Raw genomic sequence first — 20,927 nt, forward strand, 5'->3', positions numbered from 1 at the left:
TACCCGGACAGTTCATCCGTCTGAATACACGGACATGCCCCCAGCGCCCCCCCCCAGACACCGGGGTCAAGCACCAGCGCTTCTCCCACCGCCTCCTTAATGAAAGTGTTGTTGGAGTTCTCACTTTGAAATGACATTTGTGTTTATGGACGGCTTTCAGCTGCTGCTAATGCTGATGTAATTTTCAAAATGGCTTTTCTAACTTAAGGCCAGGACACACAGAAACAGTTAGCGATCTAAAGTGAGTAAGGAGCCTAGCTGGGGGGCCTCATTAAAGACAGTGAAACAAATAGTTTTCTCTCACTCGACTGACAGGATGTTGTTGTTGTTAATATATCAGGAAGCAGCAGCGGTTTAATGGCACAGCTAGGATATTAAGATCGACTGAGATGGATATAAAGGAAATTTCACCAGTAATTCTTCTTATGACCGCCTTAAAAAATTAAGGGCATTAAAATTTAATGTCAATTATTCAAAAATAATGAAAAAGCAGCATAATAATTATAATACTGTAAAAATAATAATAATAATAATAATAATAATAATAATAATAATAATAATAATAATGACTTTAATTCAGGGTTTTTAAATGAAAAATTAAAAAAACCATAAAATTTAATGTCATTCATTCAAAAATAAGCAAAAAGTATCATCATAATAATTAGATTAGTAATAATAATAATAATAATAATAATATTTTTTAATTCAAAGTTTTCATTTGAAAATTAAAAAACATGAAACATTTAAAATGTTCCTTTGAAGAAACATTCCTTGCGAATCTTTCTTATCTTTCTTATCTTAATCTTTCACTTACTGCAAGACTTTAACGCCAATGTAACTACTTTTCCCATGAGGCATTGCGATTCTACGTCATAAATCTGCGCAGAGCTGACGTTTGATAGAAGGTAGGATCAATTGTAAAACCGATTATTGAACGAAACGTGACCTAGACTAATGATTAGCTGGTCGGAATGGATTTATTCTGGGTGACTATTTGATTCGAAGACTTTATTGATCTTTATTTGCCTCCCGTGACGGAGCTAATCGGCTCACACGGCGCCAGTCCGCTGTGCTACAGCTAAGCTAACAGCAGCTAAAGCTAACCTCACCTGTTCCTCTTCCAGCTCGTCATGACTAAACTCCTGGAGTGGCTCCTCGGCGTGTCGGTCCTGGGTTCCCTGTGGGCTTTGGTCACCTTCGACCTGCTGGACCTCAGCCTCCCGCAGACCTACCGGGAGGTGGCCTGGCCGATGCCCCTGTACCTGCTGGTGTCGTTCGGCTGCTACTCGCTGGCCACCGTGGGCTACCGGGTCGCCACCTTCAACGACTGCAACGAGGCGGCGGAGGAGCTGCAGCAGCAGATAAAAGAAGCCAAGGAGGACTTGAGGAGAAGAGGGTTAAAGATGTAGACGTCAGGGATCATCCACGGACTGTTTTTACACTTAAAAACTCCACTATGTGTCTGTCATCTCACTGGAGACTCATGTTTCTGCTTCGTTTTTAGCAGACAGAATGTTTTCCTCTGAGAAAATTGTGCGTCTGATGATGATCAGTCGACCAGAATTGTCCCTTTTTAAGGATTATTTTATTGGTTCCTCTCTGATGAGCACGGGGCAGTTTTCCTTGTCCGCTTTTGTGAAGTTACTGAATGATATTCCATCTGTTTGAACGAGTTTTATAGAGGAATGAGCACACATGGCTTCATCTTTGGTTGCAAACTGCACAGTTAAATCTAAATGATGTGTAACCCACTGACCGTCACGCTGGAGCGATACGACACAGGACGGTTGACCCCGTGTGGATCTGATGTGTACCTGGACCTCGTCTGTCACAGACGGACTAGATTTAATCTGAAAAGAAATGTACATTCCCTCATCCAATCCCAGACTTGCGTCCTGCCACTGCTGCTGGGGTTAAATTAAAATCAGGTCTATTTTTCCTTGTGGGCTTTTTTTCTTCCAGCGAATGCACGTGTATGTTTTTTTGCTTGATGAAAGTTCAGGCAGGGCCAGGGGGGGGGTTGTACAAGTAGGTGCATGAAAACACGAGACATTTCTTCTCCCAAGCACAACCGCAGACAGATTTCTCTTGTTCTGTTTAGAACTATACGTTACATATGAAGCATTTTCTACTTTAAACCAAGTATGTAGCATGAAAGTGGGCTGAACGTGCCTTAAAAGCCTGTCTGTTCTCATTTCCAGCGAACCCCTGCTGTGCGTGAACAAAGCATAGCCAAAGGCATCATTATACCATTAAAAAAAACAACCTCCCGTAACTTTAAGAACAAATGCAGACGAGTCGACGTTTTTTCTGCGCGTCAGCTCTGCCTGTTGTGCCATTTGGCTGCAAACCCGACAAGCGTTTGCAGCATCACCGCCCCCCCCCTCCCTGAGCGCCGGCAAGCTGTTGCATGAGCAGACTGGATGAAAGGCAACCTGCTCGCTGCCAGACAGTCTTCTGCACTGGCATTTCCACCAAAGGCTTCCTTTGGTGGGCAGTTATGGTCCTACTCCTAGTTGATCACTCCTCTGTGACGATATTTTCTGACTTTGAAGGCATCCATCTGTTGGTGCTTTTCTGCAGGCAATCAGACAAAACTATAAAGAAAAGATTAGGCGAAACATATTTTGAACGGTTTAAACATGTCTGACTTTTTTTCCATTCTAATCCCTGCATGGTTTCAAACATGCAGGACGTACAGTAAGCTCCATCCCAGACGTAACCCTCAGCAGGTGTGAGTGCAATCTAATGCAACGACAGCTCAAATCCTCTAATACACACGTGTCAAACTCAAGGCCCGGGGGCCAAATGTGGCCTGCGAGAGCATCAAAGGTCAATGTCTAAAAATAGAAAGGTCAAAAGTGTGCTTTGATCAAAAACTGCATTTCCCAGAATGCAGTGATTCAGCCCATTTTAACTGATAAAAACATTTTGAACAAAGTTAACGTCCTAACTTGTGTTTGATGTTATTTTTCTTTATTGATTGACAGTTTGATCCTTGATTGATGGAGTTCTGTGGGTTTAATAACCTGACAAATTAAAAGATTTATGTTAGAACAGAGAAACAAACATTTTTTTGTGTAACTAATGTTTTCAACTAGAATAAGTAATAAATTTAGAGTTATTTAAAATTAATGAGTAGTTACATTTACATTACATTGAGTTACATTTAGTTACTTTTATAAGTTACATCTGGCCCTTTGAGGTCAGCCGTTACGCTGATGTTGCCACCCCTGTTTGACACTCCTGCTCTAATAAATCTCCACCAACCTCAAATGACAAAGACGGCCTTTGCTGCTATTTGGTTAGAGGAGGAAAAAAAGAAGCAGCTAAATACGAGTATTTTTATCGTGTCTAACGTGTTATGAATCATCTAAATTATTCATTTGTTTTTCACAAATGTCCCAGCGGTGCAACACGTCACACTGGGTTTCGCACACGTATGTTTGTGCAGGATTTTTCAAAGCGAGCGAAGCTCGGAAAAAGGTGGGGGGATAATGAACAGATTGCTCTTTACTCTGGTCTCCAAAGTGACAAGAGCTGTCTGCCAGATTGGAGGAGCCGCCGAGGAGGAAACCATTAAGGGAGAAGGGGCCGGTGGAGAGGATCAGCCCGTCGGGGTTGCGCCTACAGCGCGGCCCCCACCGAGAAACCTTGAGCAACTATAAAAAAACATTTCTAGAGACACTCAGTGACACCGCTGGGAGAAAATCCATTTTGAAAGGTCTGAGAACCAAGTCAGAAAAAATGATAGGTTATCATTTTTCTGCACAGAAAATTCTTTTTTTTTTCCCTACCCACACATTTCACTGCAAAAACCCCAAAAACCATCTTCGAGAGGGACGGAAAGAGAGACGGGAGATTCGATGCAGATGAAGATAAGAGTGAACAACCATGACGACGGGGTGAGAAAGTGGAGTGAGGGCAAATAAAAACAGGTAACGAATAAATAGAAGTGAGAATAAAAAACAAACGGTGACTAAGTGACGCTGGACCGAGACAGATGACCCAACCGGCGACGCCTGAGAGCGAACGGCGGGACTTTTTCTGGAAGAGGAGACCACACCCCGACCGCCGGAGATGGCGGGGGCCCAATATGTGCCCTGATTCGCCTCAGAGGCTCTGACTTATCCTATAGGTGTTTCCTTCCCATCAGCCTGGTGTGACCCCGTGGCATGTTTTTACAGCAGGATTCAGGAAGAAAAGAGGGAATAAAGCAGCTTCTACTATAAAATGACACCTAATCCGCGCTTGAAGCACATCATCGCTGCGTGGAAACGATGCAGAGGAGGGTAAAAAGTCACTCGCAGGTCAAGCGATTAGACTTTGGCGGCTCGTAAACAGCTGCTTTGATATTTACGGGACAGCGGGCGCCTATTCGAGGCCAGCATGGCTGCTTATAAATGCTATAATAGCCACATTAGCATGATGTCACCTCCCAGAGGCCCCGTAAGGCAGAAGCTCTCGACTCCTCTAAGGCCGTCGCGTCGTCCTGCCGATAGCGTGGCCAGCTGGTTGTCACGGCGACGCTAACAGGTTGACTGATGACATACCTCCTTCTTCCGCTCGCTTGGCAAATATTTTATTTAGCTAAGCCCAAGTTTGTGCCTCCGGGAGTCAGAGCTCCTCTCAGAGACTTAAATCCTCTGTGAATTTTAAATCTACTGTAATGCTAGCAGATCTTCAAAGCTGCATTTAGCCGCGGCGGCTGCACGCTAAAATTAGCATGTTAATGCCAATGAGCGCTTTACGATTCAGGAGCAAATCAGGACCTCAAGTTTGCTTTTTTGTCTTGAATGTAAAGGTGATGAAGGGTGAATTCAGTTCGGTTGTCTCCAGACATTCTCTGCTTGTAATCCAGATTATCTTTGACCTCAGGTTTGAAGTATTTGCCCTCAGGATGTCCTCGTTCTCCTGACCGGCCATAGCTTAAAAGCGTTCACACTTTCTACCCACAATTACTCCGTCCGTCGCGCCGAACGAGTCAGTAAACAGCGAGGATTGTCTCGTCTTGATGACTCTTCAACCGGGAGCCTGTGGTCGGGGTCAGGCCTGTCCGCTAACGCAAATTTATGACCGACCCTTTGAAAACATCGGGGAGCTGCGAGGCGGCGGCTCCGGTTTTTGCTGCTTCAGCTGTTTTTACTGTCACGGCTGTAAAGCTCCCCTGGGGAAGGCAAAGACCAGAGGAGGAGAGAGGGAACAACGGCTCGTCCTGCAGGTTGGAGATGAGCAAAGCATCATGGTTGGAGAAAGAAGGGAGGTGTGTGTGTGTTTAGGTTGGGGGTGTTGTAACTGGCTGCAGGCTAAGACATTAGAGGGTCACACCTGTGTGTTCGGTCACGCCAAAAGGCAACCTGAATGGTGATAATAGAAAAACAGCCCTCCCCACGTTCCTTTATCTTTCTAGTGTTGCTTTTTCGTTCTCCTCTCTCTCCACTTTGCAGCTCATTCCGTTCGACTCCTGTCACGTTAGAGTACGTACGTCACTAACCGAACTATTGGAGATCTTTACGGTGTAATCAACAAGGAGAAACCGACTCGGCTTCCTGGCAGCGAGTCGCAAAGGAAATGTGATCCGACGCATCGGATGATGCAGAGAAACCGGATTATTCTGGTGGAGATTTTACCTAAAAATAGGGACGCCTGGAAGGTGCAACTTTTACCGTGTTCAAGATTCTTAGCTTGGCATGTTAAGGAGGCAAGGTCAAGGAAAAAAGACATAAAATCATTAAATATAACAAGTTCTCCTAGATAGCCTGGATTCAATGTAACCACAGGGTTTCCAAACTTTCAAAAGAGCAAATTTGTGCAATATTTTGTTCAAACTCAATTTCACCGAGGATCATATCAGCATAACTTATAAATGTAACTTAATGTAACTCAATGTAAAATAAATATAACTACTCTTAGTGTTAAATAACTCTGAATTTATTATGTATTCAAGATACAAACATTAAAGTTACACAGAAAAAACATGTTTGTTTCTCTGTTCCAACATAAATCCTTTTAATTTATCAGGTTATTAAACCCACAGAACTCCATCAATCAAGGATCAAACTATCAATGAATAAAGAAAAATAACATCAGACACAAGTTAGGACGTTAACTTTGTTCACAACGTGTCTGTCAAAGTTAAAATGGGATTAATTACAGTACTGAATTGTGGGAAATTTAGTTTTGTTCAAAGCACACTTTTGACCTATTTACTTTTAGACGCTGACCTTTAATGCTCATAAAATGATGTGGAGGGCCACATTTGGCCCCTGGGCCTTGAGTTTGACACATGTGCACTAGATGTTGAGATAAAGCAGCAGACTGAGCAGAAATAACCACCAACAGGTTGTTCTGGTTTTCCAAAAATATCCTTTTTTATTTCACATGAAATCTTCACATTTAGCATATTTATCAAACGGGTCTTTATATAATCTTCTATGTATATGTATATACATATTATACACTTCTCTTACTTACACATGTACAAAATAAGGTAACAAGAATTCAGATTAAAAAAACACGGACCAACTTGAACGGTAGTCGTACACAGTCGTGTTTTTGTGGATCAAGCCAGCCTGTCGAGTGACTCCGTTTGATGACGCATCTCGTCTGTCGTGAACCAATATTTTCAGAACCATCCAGAACTGTGATCATTATTCTGAGAGCCTTGAGACCTCATCGCTCCGCTTTGTACTCTGAAGTATTTATAACGGAGCTCTGATAACGAAGGATCAGGAACAAAAGCTCTGATTCCAGCTCTTCATGTCGGACAGTTTAACCGACACGTGGGCGAGATCCAACAAACCAGAGGAGTCCAGCTTCTCTGTGATGAACACAACATCTCAGTGTTTGCTTTTGGCAAGAAGAAAAAAAACAAAAAAATGTCTCCTCTTTCGCTCAATTGTTCCCTTGCAAGCAAACAACTCAAATCTCACCTCAACTCACACATTTTTCGCTTTCACACCAGAAGAGCAACGTAACGCTCTCCCCGTAAACGTTGGTGAGCATCTGGTTTTATACAGTCAAACCTCTCAGCTTCAAATATCATAAATTATCTTCACAGAACGTAACGCCATTCTATGTAGTGTGCCTTTTTTGTGTCATCTGAGGACAATCTGCAAAAAAACAGCCCCCGTGTCCGTCGATGCTACATTGAGAGAAAACAACAACTTGGGCCACGCGATACCTTTACAATAACAAGACGACAAATTGTACACAACGCTCACAGGACTGGAATCGCGTACATGTTGGAAAGATGACTGATCTTTGGCTCATGGTAAGAGATGAGTTTTTTTTCCCACTGACTGTGGATATATCTGTATAATCCAAGTCCTTGATTGATTGTTCGTTGGCCACTTTAACTTCCTCTTCAGCTTCTTCATATTTTGTTGGGGAGAGGACCCCCAAAAGAAAGGACAAATCATGGAGTTTTTGCCTTTCCAGGGGAAAAATACTATCATTTTTTGAAAAGCACGCAGACTTTGCCTCCAACGCTCAGAGTTCCTCAGCTTGCGTAGTGCGAGCGAGTCCATCTGTGCTTTACAAGCTTGAAAAGTCTCTCCCTGTGGCCAGCACTGGGCATGGACAACCGTCTTTTTGAGTCAGTGGTTTCATCCCCACAGACTGTCTTCATTGTACTCCCTGAAAATATACGTCTGCCGACCGCAGTCCTTTCATGCGCTCTCAGTGCAACAATAGCAGTAATGAAAATGGGAATAGCAACGAGAGGATTGAGAGCGATGAGGCGACGGCTGCGGAGTTTGTCCGAACACTCTTCTGGACATCTGGCAGGACGACCGCCGGCTCGTCCGCTGGAAGATAAAGAAGATAAAGAAGACACTTCAGCGTCGCATAGCTACGCCCTGATGTAATCCGGAACGCGCCTGGATTGTTTTACGTTCAGGGATAATTGGAAAGGACACAAGAGGGTCAACAAACCTGGAGGCAATCTGTTGGACGGGTTGTGAACCCCACCCCCGGCACCAGCTCCAGCTCCACCTGTACCTCCTTTAGCTACCCTGGCCTCTTGAGAGCCTGAAAGAACAGAAAAATGCTTTTAGTTACTCTGGGCTGGGTCTAGTATACCACAGCTGTCAGATACCGGAATGCCTGACAGCCAGGAGGGCAATTAAACTCACCATCAGCAGCCACTACGTCCACTCGCAGTCGGAGGCAATCCTGTCCGTGGTGGTGCAACGGCTTGGCTGCAGGAAGTAAACACAGTCGTCAACATCCAAGCTAATGCACTTATGCACACACACAAACAAAAAAACTTGGCAACAGATAGACAAAGCTTCAGGATGCCATCTGTGACCAGATGAACCGTCTCATCCTGACGTTTATCTAATTACAGCCGTGGTCAGGGTGACGATACTGCTTTACTCTTCGCCGTTGGATTCTAGCCGGAATACTCTTGCATCAGCCGGGCAAAGTGAGCCAAAATCTCAAGTTGATGTCGATGTCAAGCTTTTAAGAGTCGACCGCAGAGCTCCAGCGTGTCAGTTTGTAGGAACACAAAACAAAACCACTGAAACCCAGCCTCATTGCTTAATGGGGGTAGAGACTGTTAGGCTTGTAGGAAATGGGGCTCTAGGGATGGGAAGGGTGACGGATTGGTTGGCTGTGAAAGAAATAACTCAAGTACTCCTAGATGTACTGCAAAGATATTTCAAATACAAATAACATGGCAGGCTGCTTACCCCCTGACACATCTACAGAGAGCTACGGTGGCACTTACAGATGTAGTAGTAACTTTCTCCTTGTCGGAATTCCTTCCCCAGGGTAAATGGAGTGAATCGCTGGAACTTCTCGGAGAACTTCTCGGGTGCGTGGGGAGCAAAGGGATGGCCGCACTCCCAACGCATCTGATCGTACGACTGGGGCTTGCAAGTATCGTAGTCCTCGCGTTCGACCATGTAGAGCACGTATCGCTCGGCGTCCAGTGACGGCACTTCGCCCTGGGGGTAATGCGGACAGACGATGTCCAGGTAGTCGTTGAGTCTCACCTCCACGGCGTAGTTGTCCCAGAGAAACCTGCAGGGTTGCGGAAGAGGAGAATGGTTACGCAAGCAGCGGGAGACGGATAACTGTGGCTATAGCATCAGAACGGTAATAAATATAAGGTTCAAAACCCGTGATTATATATTGATCGACTACACGCCAGCGTACAACAGGGAAATCAGAGGAAAAGATTGAGAGGCCTGGGAACAAGAGATAGAGTGTGTGTGAGAGAGCGGATGTGTGTGTGTTGGAGTGGAATGAAGATGGAAAACGCGATGAGGGCGAGAGTGATCTGCAGAGAACATGAACATAAATATGGATGAACGTCAAGCAAGTGTAGCCGACGCTCCCGGCTTCTGCACCGCGAGTTAGCGTCGAGCGCACATCGATCCCGAGTCCCGCCGGACTCGAGCCGTGTTTACAGAGAAACATTAGCAGTCAGTTAGCCCGTCAAGACAGGAGATGAGTATCGACATGTGCAGGGCTACGCTAGCACTCCCAGATAACGGGAGAATTAACAAGGACAAATTCATCACATGGAAAGCAGACGGCGATGAAAAATAACCGTCACGTATGTTTTAACCCATTCGTCGGGGCAGACGGAGTCGTATAACACCAGTCCTGTAGACGTCTCCTACCGCATTCCCTCTCATTACAAATACAGGGAGACAGTCAGACTGTCTGCCTCCCCCTCATTCCTCCCCGTCACTCCTCCAACCTCCACCCTCTTTATGATGGTCTTTTAAGTAAACCCAACTTCCTCCCACTCCTTTTGGACTTGGGTCAAAGAGCACTCAGAGAATGTTGGCCCGGATAAGTAACCCCACAACCACAATTCAGTTAGACTGGCTTTGGGTTGGTTAAATCACAGCTTAGGTAGCGGTCTTATCTCAGCCGTCCATGATACATTCCCCCCCTCCTGGATTTTTCTTTATCTTCAGAGTTATTATAAGTCTATCTCCAGGGAATTGTCAGGAAAGGTATTTTAGCTTCGTCACCTTTCCCCAGATTGTGTGAATGCTCCAGGGGCAGCTAGCAGCTAATGCTCTCCTCTTCACCAAAGCCATCCATCACCGGCCTGGAGCGGTAGCCGGCCGCTAGCAGTGCACAAACGCTCACATGCTTCCCAGTAATTCCCATCTATCAACAACCTCAGGCAGTAGCTACCTACTGTTCGCACCCAGTAAACCCCCCGCCCCCCCTACACACACACACCTCCCTGGTGCTGAGCTCTCATGTGACGCCGATTGGTTTACAGCCTCCTACCGTTTGGATTCCCCGAGAACGGCTCAGTTTTGACAGACTTAAATATTTTCACAACACAAAGGGAATGTGTGTCCAATATGGGGTTCTGTTGCTTTTGCAATGAATATAGGGATGGTTCATTGGGTTTTCAACAACTTCCTCCCCCCCAAAAAAGACCAGACTGTTAGCTTGTGTTAGTTACAGCCACCTTTCACACAGTCTTCGTATGCCTTGATTCCAGTTTTCCAGATTTTGACTTCCCAAACAGAGAGTTTTAAAAAGAAACAGAGTTAGCAACTAGTAGTGTTTAGCAGCTAACTGAAAGACCAAAAACAATAATAAAAAAAGGTTTAACTTGTTTGGGAAGTCTTGTCAACCAATTAGATGAAGAAATCCCATAAAAAGGAACTTCGGATATCAAACTTCCGCTTGCCGGGGAATGTCGCACCCTTTAAAATCCCACACTGGAATGGTCGCCTCATTTTGTTGTTCTGAGAGAACCCTTCAAGACCAAATGTGAAGCAACTGGACTTTTTTTTTTTTAAAGGAGACATTTCAATCCAAACTGGAACCGGAGATTTCCCATGAAAGGAGGCTATTGACCGTTTATCGGCTGAAAGCTTCCCAGAAGGCTTCAGGGCGCTAACTAGACATCTTTAACACGGACAAATAACCTCACAGCGAAACGTAATTGTCTCCTCAAGTCCATTTTACTTTGAGAATTCTGTTATTTTCTCATAAAAGCCTCTAAATGCAACAAGAGAGGTTGTGTTTGAGACGAGGTCCATATGTGTGGCTAACGATCAAAGTGCACAGGCTCCAGCCGCTCATTAGTTGGTGTTGTTGTTTGTGGCCAGGGGTCTCTTTGGTGCACCCCCCCCCCACCCCTCCCGGCAGAAAAAGGGACAGACCCCATGGCTCCTGACTCCTGCTGCCTCCCCCTCCTCCAATCAGCCCTCTCTGCCTGACTGCATTCCCTCAATACTGATGACCAGATTAGCCGTCAGAACAGCGGCACTAACTTGTTCAAAAACAAGCACCTTTTAAAGTTTCCCGATTAAACTTCCATCTGACTGTGCTGGCCAAGTGTTCCAGCCAGGTTTTGTGGGGGGGGGGGGCAATAATTATCCTTGTTTGCTACAGTCTGGGCAGTTTTGTGCTTATCAGCTATTTTCCACTGATCTTCCATTTTCCAGATCGGTGCTAAAGCGTTTTTCCTCTGCCACTTTCAATTCCAGCAGAATCGATAACGATATTGAACCAATAGTGTCGTCTGTTTCCGCCCTCTGCAAAAAGACTGGAAACACCCCAAGTCCCTACGCCCAGTCTCTCCTCCACCCCAAGGCCTGATTACAAACTGGTTGTGGTATGTTCCCAATGTGTTCATCAAAAGGGAGTTAAAGGGGGGTGCAATTAAAGCACAAAAAAGGGCATTAAAGTTACCCCGGAGGGGGGGTAATTATGCCCTCCAGCTCCCCACTTCCCAGCCCCTTTAGGCTGGAAGTTGGAGGGGGGGCGACGGAGGGCATGAATAGGCGTGGGCAGGGGAGGGGGTTAAAGGGCTTGGAGTTAGAAACGGCTTTTGAAGTTTCTCCCAGTGAGAGTATCTATGCAGGCGCTACAGTGACATCATCAACGCCGGCGTCTTCATACAGTGTCTCCATTCACAGCGCCGGCGCTGATGGAGCACTTCACTGAGCAGAGGGAGCTGGGCTTGAATACGCATTCACCCGGAGGCCGGCTAGCCCCCTTTATTAACGGCAAATAGTCTTAATTATCCCTCTGCCTTTTGTCCTCACTAACACCTCGCCAATGAAACGGCCCCCACCAGCAGCTTCATTAACCGATCGCAGTAACGCACTTCAAAGGCAGCTTAGCCTCTATGTGCAAAGGTTTAGCTAACAAAGTCAAATCACGCCACCTTCGCTTCAACGGATGTAATAGTCTCTTTGTCTCCCTCGGTGTGTGTCCTTTGCTATTTGCCTCATCCAGACTGTTTCCTTCTTCGTGTCGATGGGCTGTCTTGATTTATTTCCATTGTTTATCCCAGGAATCTTTCTTTTACAACAATGATGCATGGGGCGTCAGGAGAGATAAGTGCTCAGGGGGTTGTATCCCCTGCTTAGGAGTGATTTATTGCGTTACGGAACCAATGCACTGAGGACTCTGGACGTGAGTCCGTCTAAACCTGAAACATTAGCTGCATGATAATTTGGGTCCAAGTATGCGTATTCTGCATAGCTCTGAGGAATCTGGGAGTGGGTTCCAGTTCCGATAAGGCAGATAAATACACCAATAACGAACACCAGGAATATCAAGCGGTCGAGTGGGTGCAGATTTCAGCAGAAAACACTTTGCAGACAGTCTTCCACTTCTACCCAAGAAGGAATTCCTGATTTATTGAAGCCTCTTCAGGAGCAGGAGTCTAATCTCTCTTCTTTAATCTCTCCGGCCAGTATTTTGCTTTCTTCTCTACATCTGCCCCCTCCTTTCATCCATCCATCACCCTCTCATCTCTGTTCTCTATCGCCCTGTGGAATGCTGGACCTCTGGAGGGGAAAGGGCTGCAGCGTGGACCAGAGGTCGGGACAATCACCAAGTCAGCACAGGAGACTGTTTTTTATAGCAATACAGGAAAAAAATGGATGCCTTGCAACTTTAACAGTCTTTATACTGGTGGGACTATGGGAATCCTTCTGTTTGAAGATCCATTCAGATCTATTTTGAGGAACACTGATGGATTGCTACAGCTAAAAACAGAAGCCCACGCCTGCCATACCTGTTCTCCAAGAGGAGCTGAACAGTCACGCCATCAATAAACATGATTACTTTCCCCCCAGTTTTTTTTGTTTTGTTTTATACGACCCACTAATGCAGACTGCATTACAGATGAGCGAACCGGAATGCAGGGGGGGGGGACCACCTAATCGGCTCGGCAAAGCCTGGATTATTGGGTGGAGCAGAAGCTGAGCCCCCGGTCCATTCATCAGCACCAGACCCTGGTTAATACAGGGGCTTAGAGTGGACAGCCAGGGCCCGGAGAGGGGGATCAGAGCTGGGGACGGAGCAAAGGGTGAGGCGGGCTGGATGGAGGGGTTTTTTTCTCACCCCCTATTGTTCTAGGAGAGACTCGGGGTATTACTCCTGGTGGTTTGGAGCTAACAAACAGACTCTAATTGTTTATCTCTATGCAAGTGTTTGTGTTTGCAGACCATAAGAGGTGTTAACACAAGATCTCTTTAAAGAGACATCAGATGGAAGAGAGGTGCATCATGGGCTTCATCGAGTTAGACCTCTTTTGTCGCATCAGTCTATCTATTCATCCGTCAACGTCAGTCACCCCCTCCCACTCTCTGTCCGTCTTTCATCACTCAATAAGCAAACCAGACCCTCATGTCAACTCCGTCCACCCCGCCCCCCCACCCCAAACTTGCTGAACCAATCACAACTTGTCCCGATGGTATTCCAAATATGCAACTTTCTGACCCACCGTTTGCCGAGCTGCTCACAATGCGGCGTGGGTACGCTCGGGTCACCACGGAAACAAACAAGTCTTTCTCTCCCCCCCTGCTTTATAACCCAATATTCCATCTTTCGGTCTTTTGTACTGTGTGACCGTTTGTCATCCATCTCAATTAGCTTTTTTCCCCATCTGTCCTTCAACGTTTTGTCCGTTCAGCTTATCGGCCATTCAGCCCGCATCGCTGTCCGAACTCTTTCGCCTCCCTGCAACGCGACAACACAGAGAAACAGTTGGTTGATTCTGCTGCACCAAAGAAGGCCAAGATGAATAAATATGCTCTTTCCTACTGTCTTGCTTCGTCCCTTGAACATTTGTATCTGATAAGGGCAAGAAGAGAAAAGGTCAGCTCTGACAAAATATTTCTCCTGGGCCAAATATCGGTACAAGAAAATCAATTTTGTTGTTTTGTAGATTGATTTCCACAAGGCAAAGCTTTCATGCAGTGTTTTCGTTTTTCTGCAAACACTTCGTGAGCTCGCTGCTTAATTAATTCCAGGGGGGGATTTAAAATTTGTCAGTGCTGGTCACAGTTATTCCAATGACTTTCAGACGTAGAGGCAGTAGTGGTTCTTGCTTACAGATGACTTATGGTAATAGAGCTGCAACAACACAGCTGGCCTCTAGGGGGTGCCGGTACTTCCTGCGGAGTGAACCCAGACATCCAAACAAGACATAATGGCTAGTGAGGGGCAAAAGTTGCACAATGAGTCTTGTTTGCACAACAAAATCAACACAATGGTTCATTTTCAGAGATAATATCTGACTCTCGTCTCGTTTCATCCTCGTCCAAATACTCACATAAACATTGTGCATCGAAGAAACAATCAGGACACACACACACACACACACACACACACTATCTCTCCTTTGCACCCGGTACCAAACAGAAAGTGATGGCTGTATTTACAAAATCTGAGGATTAATGGATGCTTTCCTCTCTTGTCATTCTTGTGTGAGACCGATTTGAGGAAGGCCAGAGCTGGAAGTTGAGGACGGGGGCAAGATAAGGAAGAAGCACAAGGATGGATTGGGATAGGGGGTGTTGGAAAACACTAGCAGGGTTGACTAGGGTGACACTGCTCAGAGGAGAGTCCCCAGATAGAGACATAAAGAGATTCGACAGCTTGACAGGCGAGGGGGTGGATCCCACAACCTCCTTCAAGGCTCGATAGTTAATTCCAGACCTAATATAAAACAATTAACACCATCAATCACAGCTGTTGTGCTTAATCTGTGTTCCAACAGGTCTGTCCTGCACATGATCATGGGAAATCCAATCAAGTCCAGGTTCCACACTTTAACAGTCTTGCGTGTGCTAGTGTGTGAGAAACGTATTGTTTATTGTGCAGACAGGATACGCTGTTTTCCCGGGAAAAGACGTAGCCAGGAAGTCCAACACTCCGTAGACAAACACGCAGCAGACAGCGTGCAGACTTTTGTAACCCTGACAGCACGCCTGCAAGGAAGCTAAAACCTTTGGCCTGATTTGCTATCTGGAGCAGTCAATAAAACGAGACGTCCTGATGCCACAACAAGTGGGAATAGCAGCAAACAGGAGGGAAATCTGCCCCGGCTTTGCCCATGTGGTCAAGTCTTGTTACGGATTAGAGACTGTACAGACCAACACTTCAATGATCATCGAGGCGATTACCATGCGCCGGACTATCTCCCAGAGTACCCTCCCCTCCCCAGATTGGATCCACCAGACAGATTATAAAGACAGATTAAGAGAGGGAGGGGACAGAGAAAGCAAGAGAAAGACTCTGAAGACTTGGACAACACCAACCAGGAGGAAGTTTGAAGCAATGGCGGGATTAGGAAGGGAAGGCCTTTTCGAGGAAAGTGTCTTCGGTTTACTTGGAAATTGTAGAAATTCATAATCTACAGTGTCAATTTGAGCAGACGTGGTTACATGATGCACAAATCTTCCCTTCCACCCTGAACAGAAGGCAAACAGACACTTTAAGTCACTCCTACACAAATATCTTTCCTTTCTCCTTCATTCAAGACCTTCTCTTTCACGGTTAGAGTTTCTCAGACTCGCTCGACTACTTCAGCAAGACACTCAAGAAGGGAAAAGCCTACATGGACAAACAAGAGAAAAGACCACGAAAGAAGGGACGGGAGGGAGGGTGGGGGTGCCAGGTTTGCTGGGAAGATGAAGAGAGTCTTTTCATACGGGAGGTAGAAGGAGGAACATTAAGGGAGCGAGGAAGAAAAAAAAAAGCGTGAAGGAAAGGGCAAAGTGCCTTGTGACGGATCGCCATGGATGCCAAGAATGATAAAAAAGAAAATTCCACACCTCTTAGCATGCTTCCCTCCTTCCTCCTTCACCAAGAGTCAGGGCTGGAGTTGGGGAAATAATAGACTGAAAAGGGACAGCTTGTAAAGTTGAGATAAAAGCTGCTGATGGAGTGAAGGGGTCCGAAAAGACAGGAGAAGGAACGGAGAGTTTTTCCCAGAGGCGGAGTAAAGAGGGGCCGGTCTGAGTGGCAGGCGGCATTCAGGGACCACCGTCAGGACGGGATGACTGACAGACTGATAGAGGCTGGGCCACTTCATCACACGGCGACCTCTGACCTCCAATCAGTCACACCAGGTCCAATTCTCTTTCTGGGGCTCAATCCGTCCCCCAATTTGTATCAGAGGCTTCACAGAAAAAAAAAAGAAGCTCCAAAGAGTCGGAAAGAAATACAAAAAAACGCCTCGGTGTGGGTTAAACACACTTTAACCCACATGAAAACACACTGTTAAAGCCCAAAAAGGGACTTTGAACAATCTGAAAGTTCACTTTGGGTGTTTTAGAAGTCAAAGTGTTAATTAGGAATGACACCGCCAAAAACTAAAAGACTAGAGATTAGCTCCAAATCTGTTAGCGTAACAGAGGAGGTGGTGCAGACGTAAAAACAAACAGATGTCAGAGAAAGAGAACGAGAGAGACACTCAACGGTTAACAAACGGGCAGAACCGAGTTGGAAAAGGAACCTGGCCAAGAAGTGGGGGAGGGAGGGGGAGACAGGTACAAAGAAGGAGGAGGACGAGTGGGTCTACTGGTGGTCTGGTCACACTTGTGCAAAAAAAAAAAAAAGAGAAGAAGGAGCGCCGGTGGTTGCTCCTGGAGTTCAGACGGCTCCCGGGAGAACGCCGCCATCAATCACGACCCCGGAGCACATGTGTGCAAATGTGTGGACGACTGGGTTAATGTGTACCGGAGTGTGTGTGTGTGTGTGTGTGTGTGAGTCAGATCGGGTGATGTTGCACAAGTTATCGCACACACATATCGGACAGGCTTCTGCACAGACACTCCCTTCACGGAGGGGGGTGGGGTGGGACACGTATACGCGCTGGCATGCTGGGATCTGAGCCGACTGGACGCACTGGTGAGTCTCTGTTTCTGGGAATGGAACCAGTAACCCTTTTCCTGCCCCGGACGGAGGGATCACAAACACACCAACACACTAGTGGTGGTTAAAGTGCATCCAGGAACGACCTTGGAGCCAAACGGTGCGCCAACAAACGAGGCGGTCGTGCGTGCCGACACCGTGGGAGTGTGTTGGCAACCCAACAAGCCTGGTGTCAGACCAATTAGAGATCACTTTCATGAGCTAACACACACACACACACACACACACCTCACGAGGGAATAGATAGTCGTCAACACTTCGTCCGGTCACGGGTCAACGAGGAGGGAAGATGTTGGGGAGTGATGAAAAGAGGCGGGTCAGGAATGGGTTTTTCTGGGATTAGGAGGCCGACAGGAGAGACTCAAGCAGTCATCCACGAGAAAACTGAAGTACAAACAGTTGGGATTAGGAGCAGGAACACGGGAACCATCAGAGGGAACGTTCTGACGCGACGCCAGAAGGTTTCTGCAACCAAAGACAGAACCTTCAATCTCATCGGGGGAAAACGTTCTGTCCGGTTCAGTCTTTGCAAACCTAGACGGGTCATGTGACCACACACACACACACACACACACACACACCAGAGTGTTTAAACCCCGAGGCTGTGATGGAGTGTCCGTCTCTGGAGGCCCCCCCCCCCCCGGCCCTGAGCCTTCAAGACAAGTTCGTCCCTGGTGCGTAAATTTAACCCTCCTCGCGCCTCGACCCGTCTCACCCCAGCCATCATCAACCGTAATTCTAATTGACCCCCCACTTACACCAAGTGAACCCTCACCTCGACAATTTGAGCTCCAATTTCTCTCCCCCCCCCACACACACCAGAGCAATCCATCTCTCCCACGTTGTGACCCACCGGCCGGGCCTCATGTTACCTCCTCTGTCTCTGTCATACACCATTATTACTCGTCTTACCAGCGCCTGTGCCTCGCTGACGATCACCTAACCCCCCCAGTGTGATACCTCTTGATTTAGGAGACACCACCCCCCCTCTCCACACACACTCCCACACAGAAGGTTAGGGCTTCCTGTCAAGATGGTGCAGCTGATTTTTCAACACGCCGGGCCGTGAGACAGACCCTCAAGAGCAGGAACACAACCTTTAGTGGGGGGTTGGTGGGTGGGTGGGGGGGGGTTGGAGCCCCCCCCCCCTTTCCTCACCCCTGTGCAATTTCATCTCATGAATGAAGACGCATTCAGGGAGCAGCGTACGTTTGAATTATAGCCGCACTCCTGCGAAATAAAAGGGAAATAACCGGAGAATGTAGGACACATGTGTTCCCGTTTACCGCGGCTCACACAACAAACCTGAGCAGCTCGTATTTATCCATCACACACACACACACACACACACACACACACACACACACACACACACACACACACACACCTAATTCACTTTTTATTTACTGCGCAATATTGCTGTAAATGAACGCCAATCATTAACCCGGACTGTTAATCCCGCAGTGCGCACGGATTAAACCTGAACAGGTTAGACGACGTGTTGCAGATAAACAGCCCCCACAATAACAAGTTGCAGCCTGGACTGGGGGTGGTGGTGGTGTGAAGGGAGGGGGGGGGTAAGGGGAGGGAGACTCAACTGTCTTTCATTATCATCACAGCAGCGCGTCGCTTCCATCACACATTATTCATCACAGCCGTTGCGCGTAAATTCCGCGCGTTCAGCGACACAATCTGCGCCAGTGGAGAGTCGGTTCACAACAAATAAGAAGCACTGATTGATTAATAAAAGACTTTAGCGCAAAAGGTGGGTTCAGGGGCCCCTTAATTAGCGTCGGAAAGCGGAGCTTCCAGCGGAGGCTTACTTGGGGTTGGAGCTGTTCCAGTAGACGCTGTGCCGCTCCGCGCAGGAGAACCGGGCGGAGACGCTCAGCACCAAACCCACGATCCAAAGCAAATCCATAGCGGGGGGTGGGTGGTGGTGGTGGTGGTGCAGGGAGGAAATACAACTCAGGTGAGGGTTGGGGGTAAAAAAAAAAAAAAAAAAAAAAAAGTTTAAAGAGCTCGTCCGCACGCCTGGAAACAGGAAGTGTCACAAGGACTTTACGCACACAGCGGCTCCGAAAGGAAATAAAAAAAATAAATTGATTCGTTAAAGGGTTGAAAAGAAATAAACCACAGAGGGATCAGAGCAATTCCACAAATCCGTAGTGACTGGAAGCCCGAGCGGTGTGGTGCCTGCTTTTGTGAAACGCCCTCCGCCACAAGCCCCGCCTTTTGGGACAAAGTCGACCAATCAGAGAGCGGTCCGGGAGACGCGCACTCCCTGCGTTTACAGTACGGAAGAAATTATTATTATGTCGCTATATATGATATATTATTATTATATATAACTCATTTAAAAACAAACTTGAAATCATTTTGCAGTTAAATTTTTTTTTTAAAAACACGCGAGTGAATCACTTCCCCCGCACATAGATAATTTTAATTTTTAATAATTTTTAATTTTTATTTTGATTAAGAAATCAAAATTAAAATTAAATTAAACTAAAGTAAATTACATAAAATTAAATAAAATTTAATTTTAATTAAGATAAAACCTGATCATTAAATGTTTAGAATTATGACGTTATTTATTTATTTATTTATTCATTCATTCACTCATTTATTTATTCATTTATTTATATATGTTGTTGTCCGTTTCACGCTGCCCATGTGGAACATGATGGTTCTCCTCCGGAGCGTTATCTGTCGTCGAGGAACGCCACCCTTATTCTGACCTGCTTGGGGCAACATGTGGTGTGTTTGTACAGTGATTTCTACCCCGGCCTGGTGCTTTTATCTTACATGTTCTCTGAGTCATTTGTGTGAGGACAGACATTAGCTGGTCACGATCCGATAAGGTGACTTTACATTTATTCTAAGTGTTCGTTTAAGTTAAGATCCACCTTAACGTTGAGTATAATCAGTTGTAATATTAGAATTTCTGCAGTCGGATGAATTAGGAATCCTGATTCTCATTTCTTCATGGATAATCTGACTCATGAGCCACAGGGTTCTTTGCTGTGACAGCTTCGAACAACAAATATGAAAAGTAAGTAAGATTTTGAAGTCTTGACTCCTTTTTTAGGACGTAGATGAGATTGAATGTTGCCGTGACATACATCTCCTCACAGATTTGCTCCAAATTTAAGTACGTGATGAAGGAATATAGAGAGACGGATGCATTCCTGATGTAACCAGGATGTAAGACTTAATCTGGAAGTTATCCTGTTCCACAGAATCAGAACACGAGGCCCTGTTGTCACCTTTAAGGCTCCTGCTTTCTCTTCTTTTGTTGCAAAATCGATGCACAAACCGTAAATCAGGAGATTATTAAACTGTCAGGTGGTTGCAAATCAACACTTAATCTGACAGTTTAATTGTCACCGTGCAATTACATCCTACTCACCCGCTGCTTTAAGCAGATTTAAAAACCTAGACGTCTGTGCATCACCTGAAGCTGTGATGATTCGACTTTAACGCTGATTAATCACGTCTGTAAGACCATCAAGAGTTTGAACATTTACTTCATCCTGGGGGGTGGGGGGTCAAGGTCAACTCATCTGTGCAATTGCATGATGGGTAGGAAACCTGTCCAGGAAATCTGCATCTGCGTTGAAACACACACGTATTCAGCAACCGTACAATTCCGTGTCAAGCAGGTCGTCGGAAATGATGCGTTTTCTATTCATGAAGAACCGCCGGCTGATTTTTCCTTTTTGTTCCTCCTCCTCCTCCTCCTCTTCGTCGCTCCGTGG

The 20,927-nt window shown here is 46.1% G+C and overlaps 2 protein-coding genes across 2 annotated transcripts; one reads left to right on the forward strand and one right to left on the reverse strand.

Annotated features, from left to right (window-relative positions):
- The first annotated feature begins 858 nt into the window (after positions 1-858).
- dpm3 (dolichyl-phosphate mannosyltransferase subunit 3, regulatory) lies at positions 859-1,939 on the forward strand. The gene is made up of 2 exons (XM_068333461.1): positions 859-905; positions 1,125-1,939. The coding sequence occupies exon 2, from the start codon at positions 1,131-1,133 to the stop codon at positions 1,407-1,409; it is 279 nt and encodes a 92-aa protein (XP_068189562.1). The 5' UTR covers positions 859-905; positions 1,125-1,130; the 3' UTR covers positions 1,410-1,939.
- A 4,413-nt stretch (positions 1,940-6,352) lies between these two features.
- efna1a (ephrin-A1a) lies at positions 6,353-19,394 on the reverse strand. The gene is made up of 5 exons (XM_068333460.1): positions 18,993-19,394; positions 8,735-9,030; positions 8,136-8,201; positions 7,936-8,031; positions 6,353-7,808 (listed from the first exon to the last, which is right to left on the reverse strand). The coding sequence occupies exons 1-5, from the start codon at positions 19,088-19,090 to the stop codon at positions 7,681-7,683; spliced, it is 684 nt and encodes a 227-aa protein (XP_068189561.1). The 5' UTR covers positions 19,091-19,394; the 3' UTR covers positions 6,353-7,680.
- Positions 19,395-20,927: the final 1,533 nt, after the last annotated feature.

This window comes from Antennarius striatus, chromosome 14 (genome assembly GCF_040054535.1).
Source record: "Antennarius striatus isolate MH-2024 chromosome 14, ASM4005453v1, whole genome shotgun sequence".
Lineage (NCBI taxonomy): Eukaryota > Metazoa > Chordata > Actinopteri > Lophiiformes > Antennariidae > Antennarius > Antennarius striatus.

Coding starts and splice junctions, on each gene's coding strand:
- dpm3 (XM_068333461.1), top strand. CDS start 1,131: ATGACTAAACTCCTGGAGTGGCTCCTCGGCGTGTCGGTCCTGGGTTCC.
- efna1a (XM_068333460.1), bottom strand. CDS start 19,090: ATGGATTTGCTTTGGATCGTGGGTTTGGTGCTGAGCGTCTCCGCCCGG. Junction 8,032..8,135: donor GGACGTAGTGGCTGCTGATG/GTGAGTTTAATT, acceptor CTGTTCTTTCAG/GCTCTCAAGAGGCCAGGGTA. Junction 7,809..7,935: donor GTCCAACAGATTGCCTCCAG/GTTTGTTGACCC, acceptor TTTATCTTCCAG/CGGACGAGCCGGCGGTCGTC.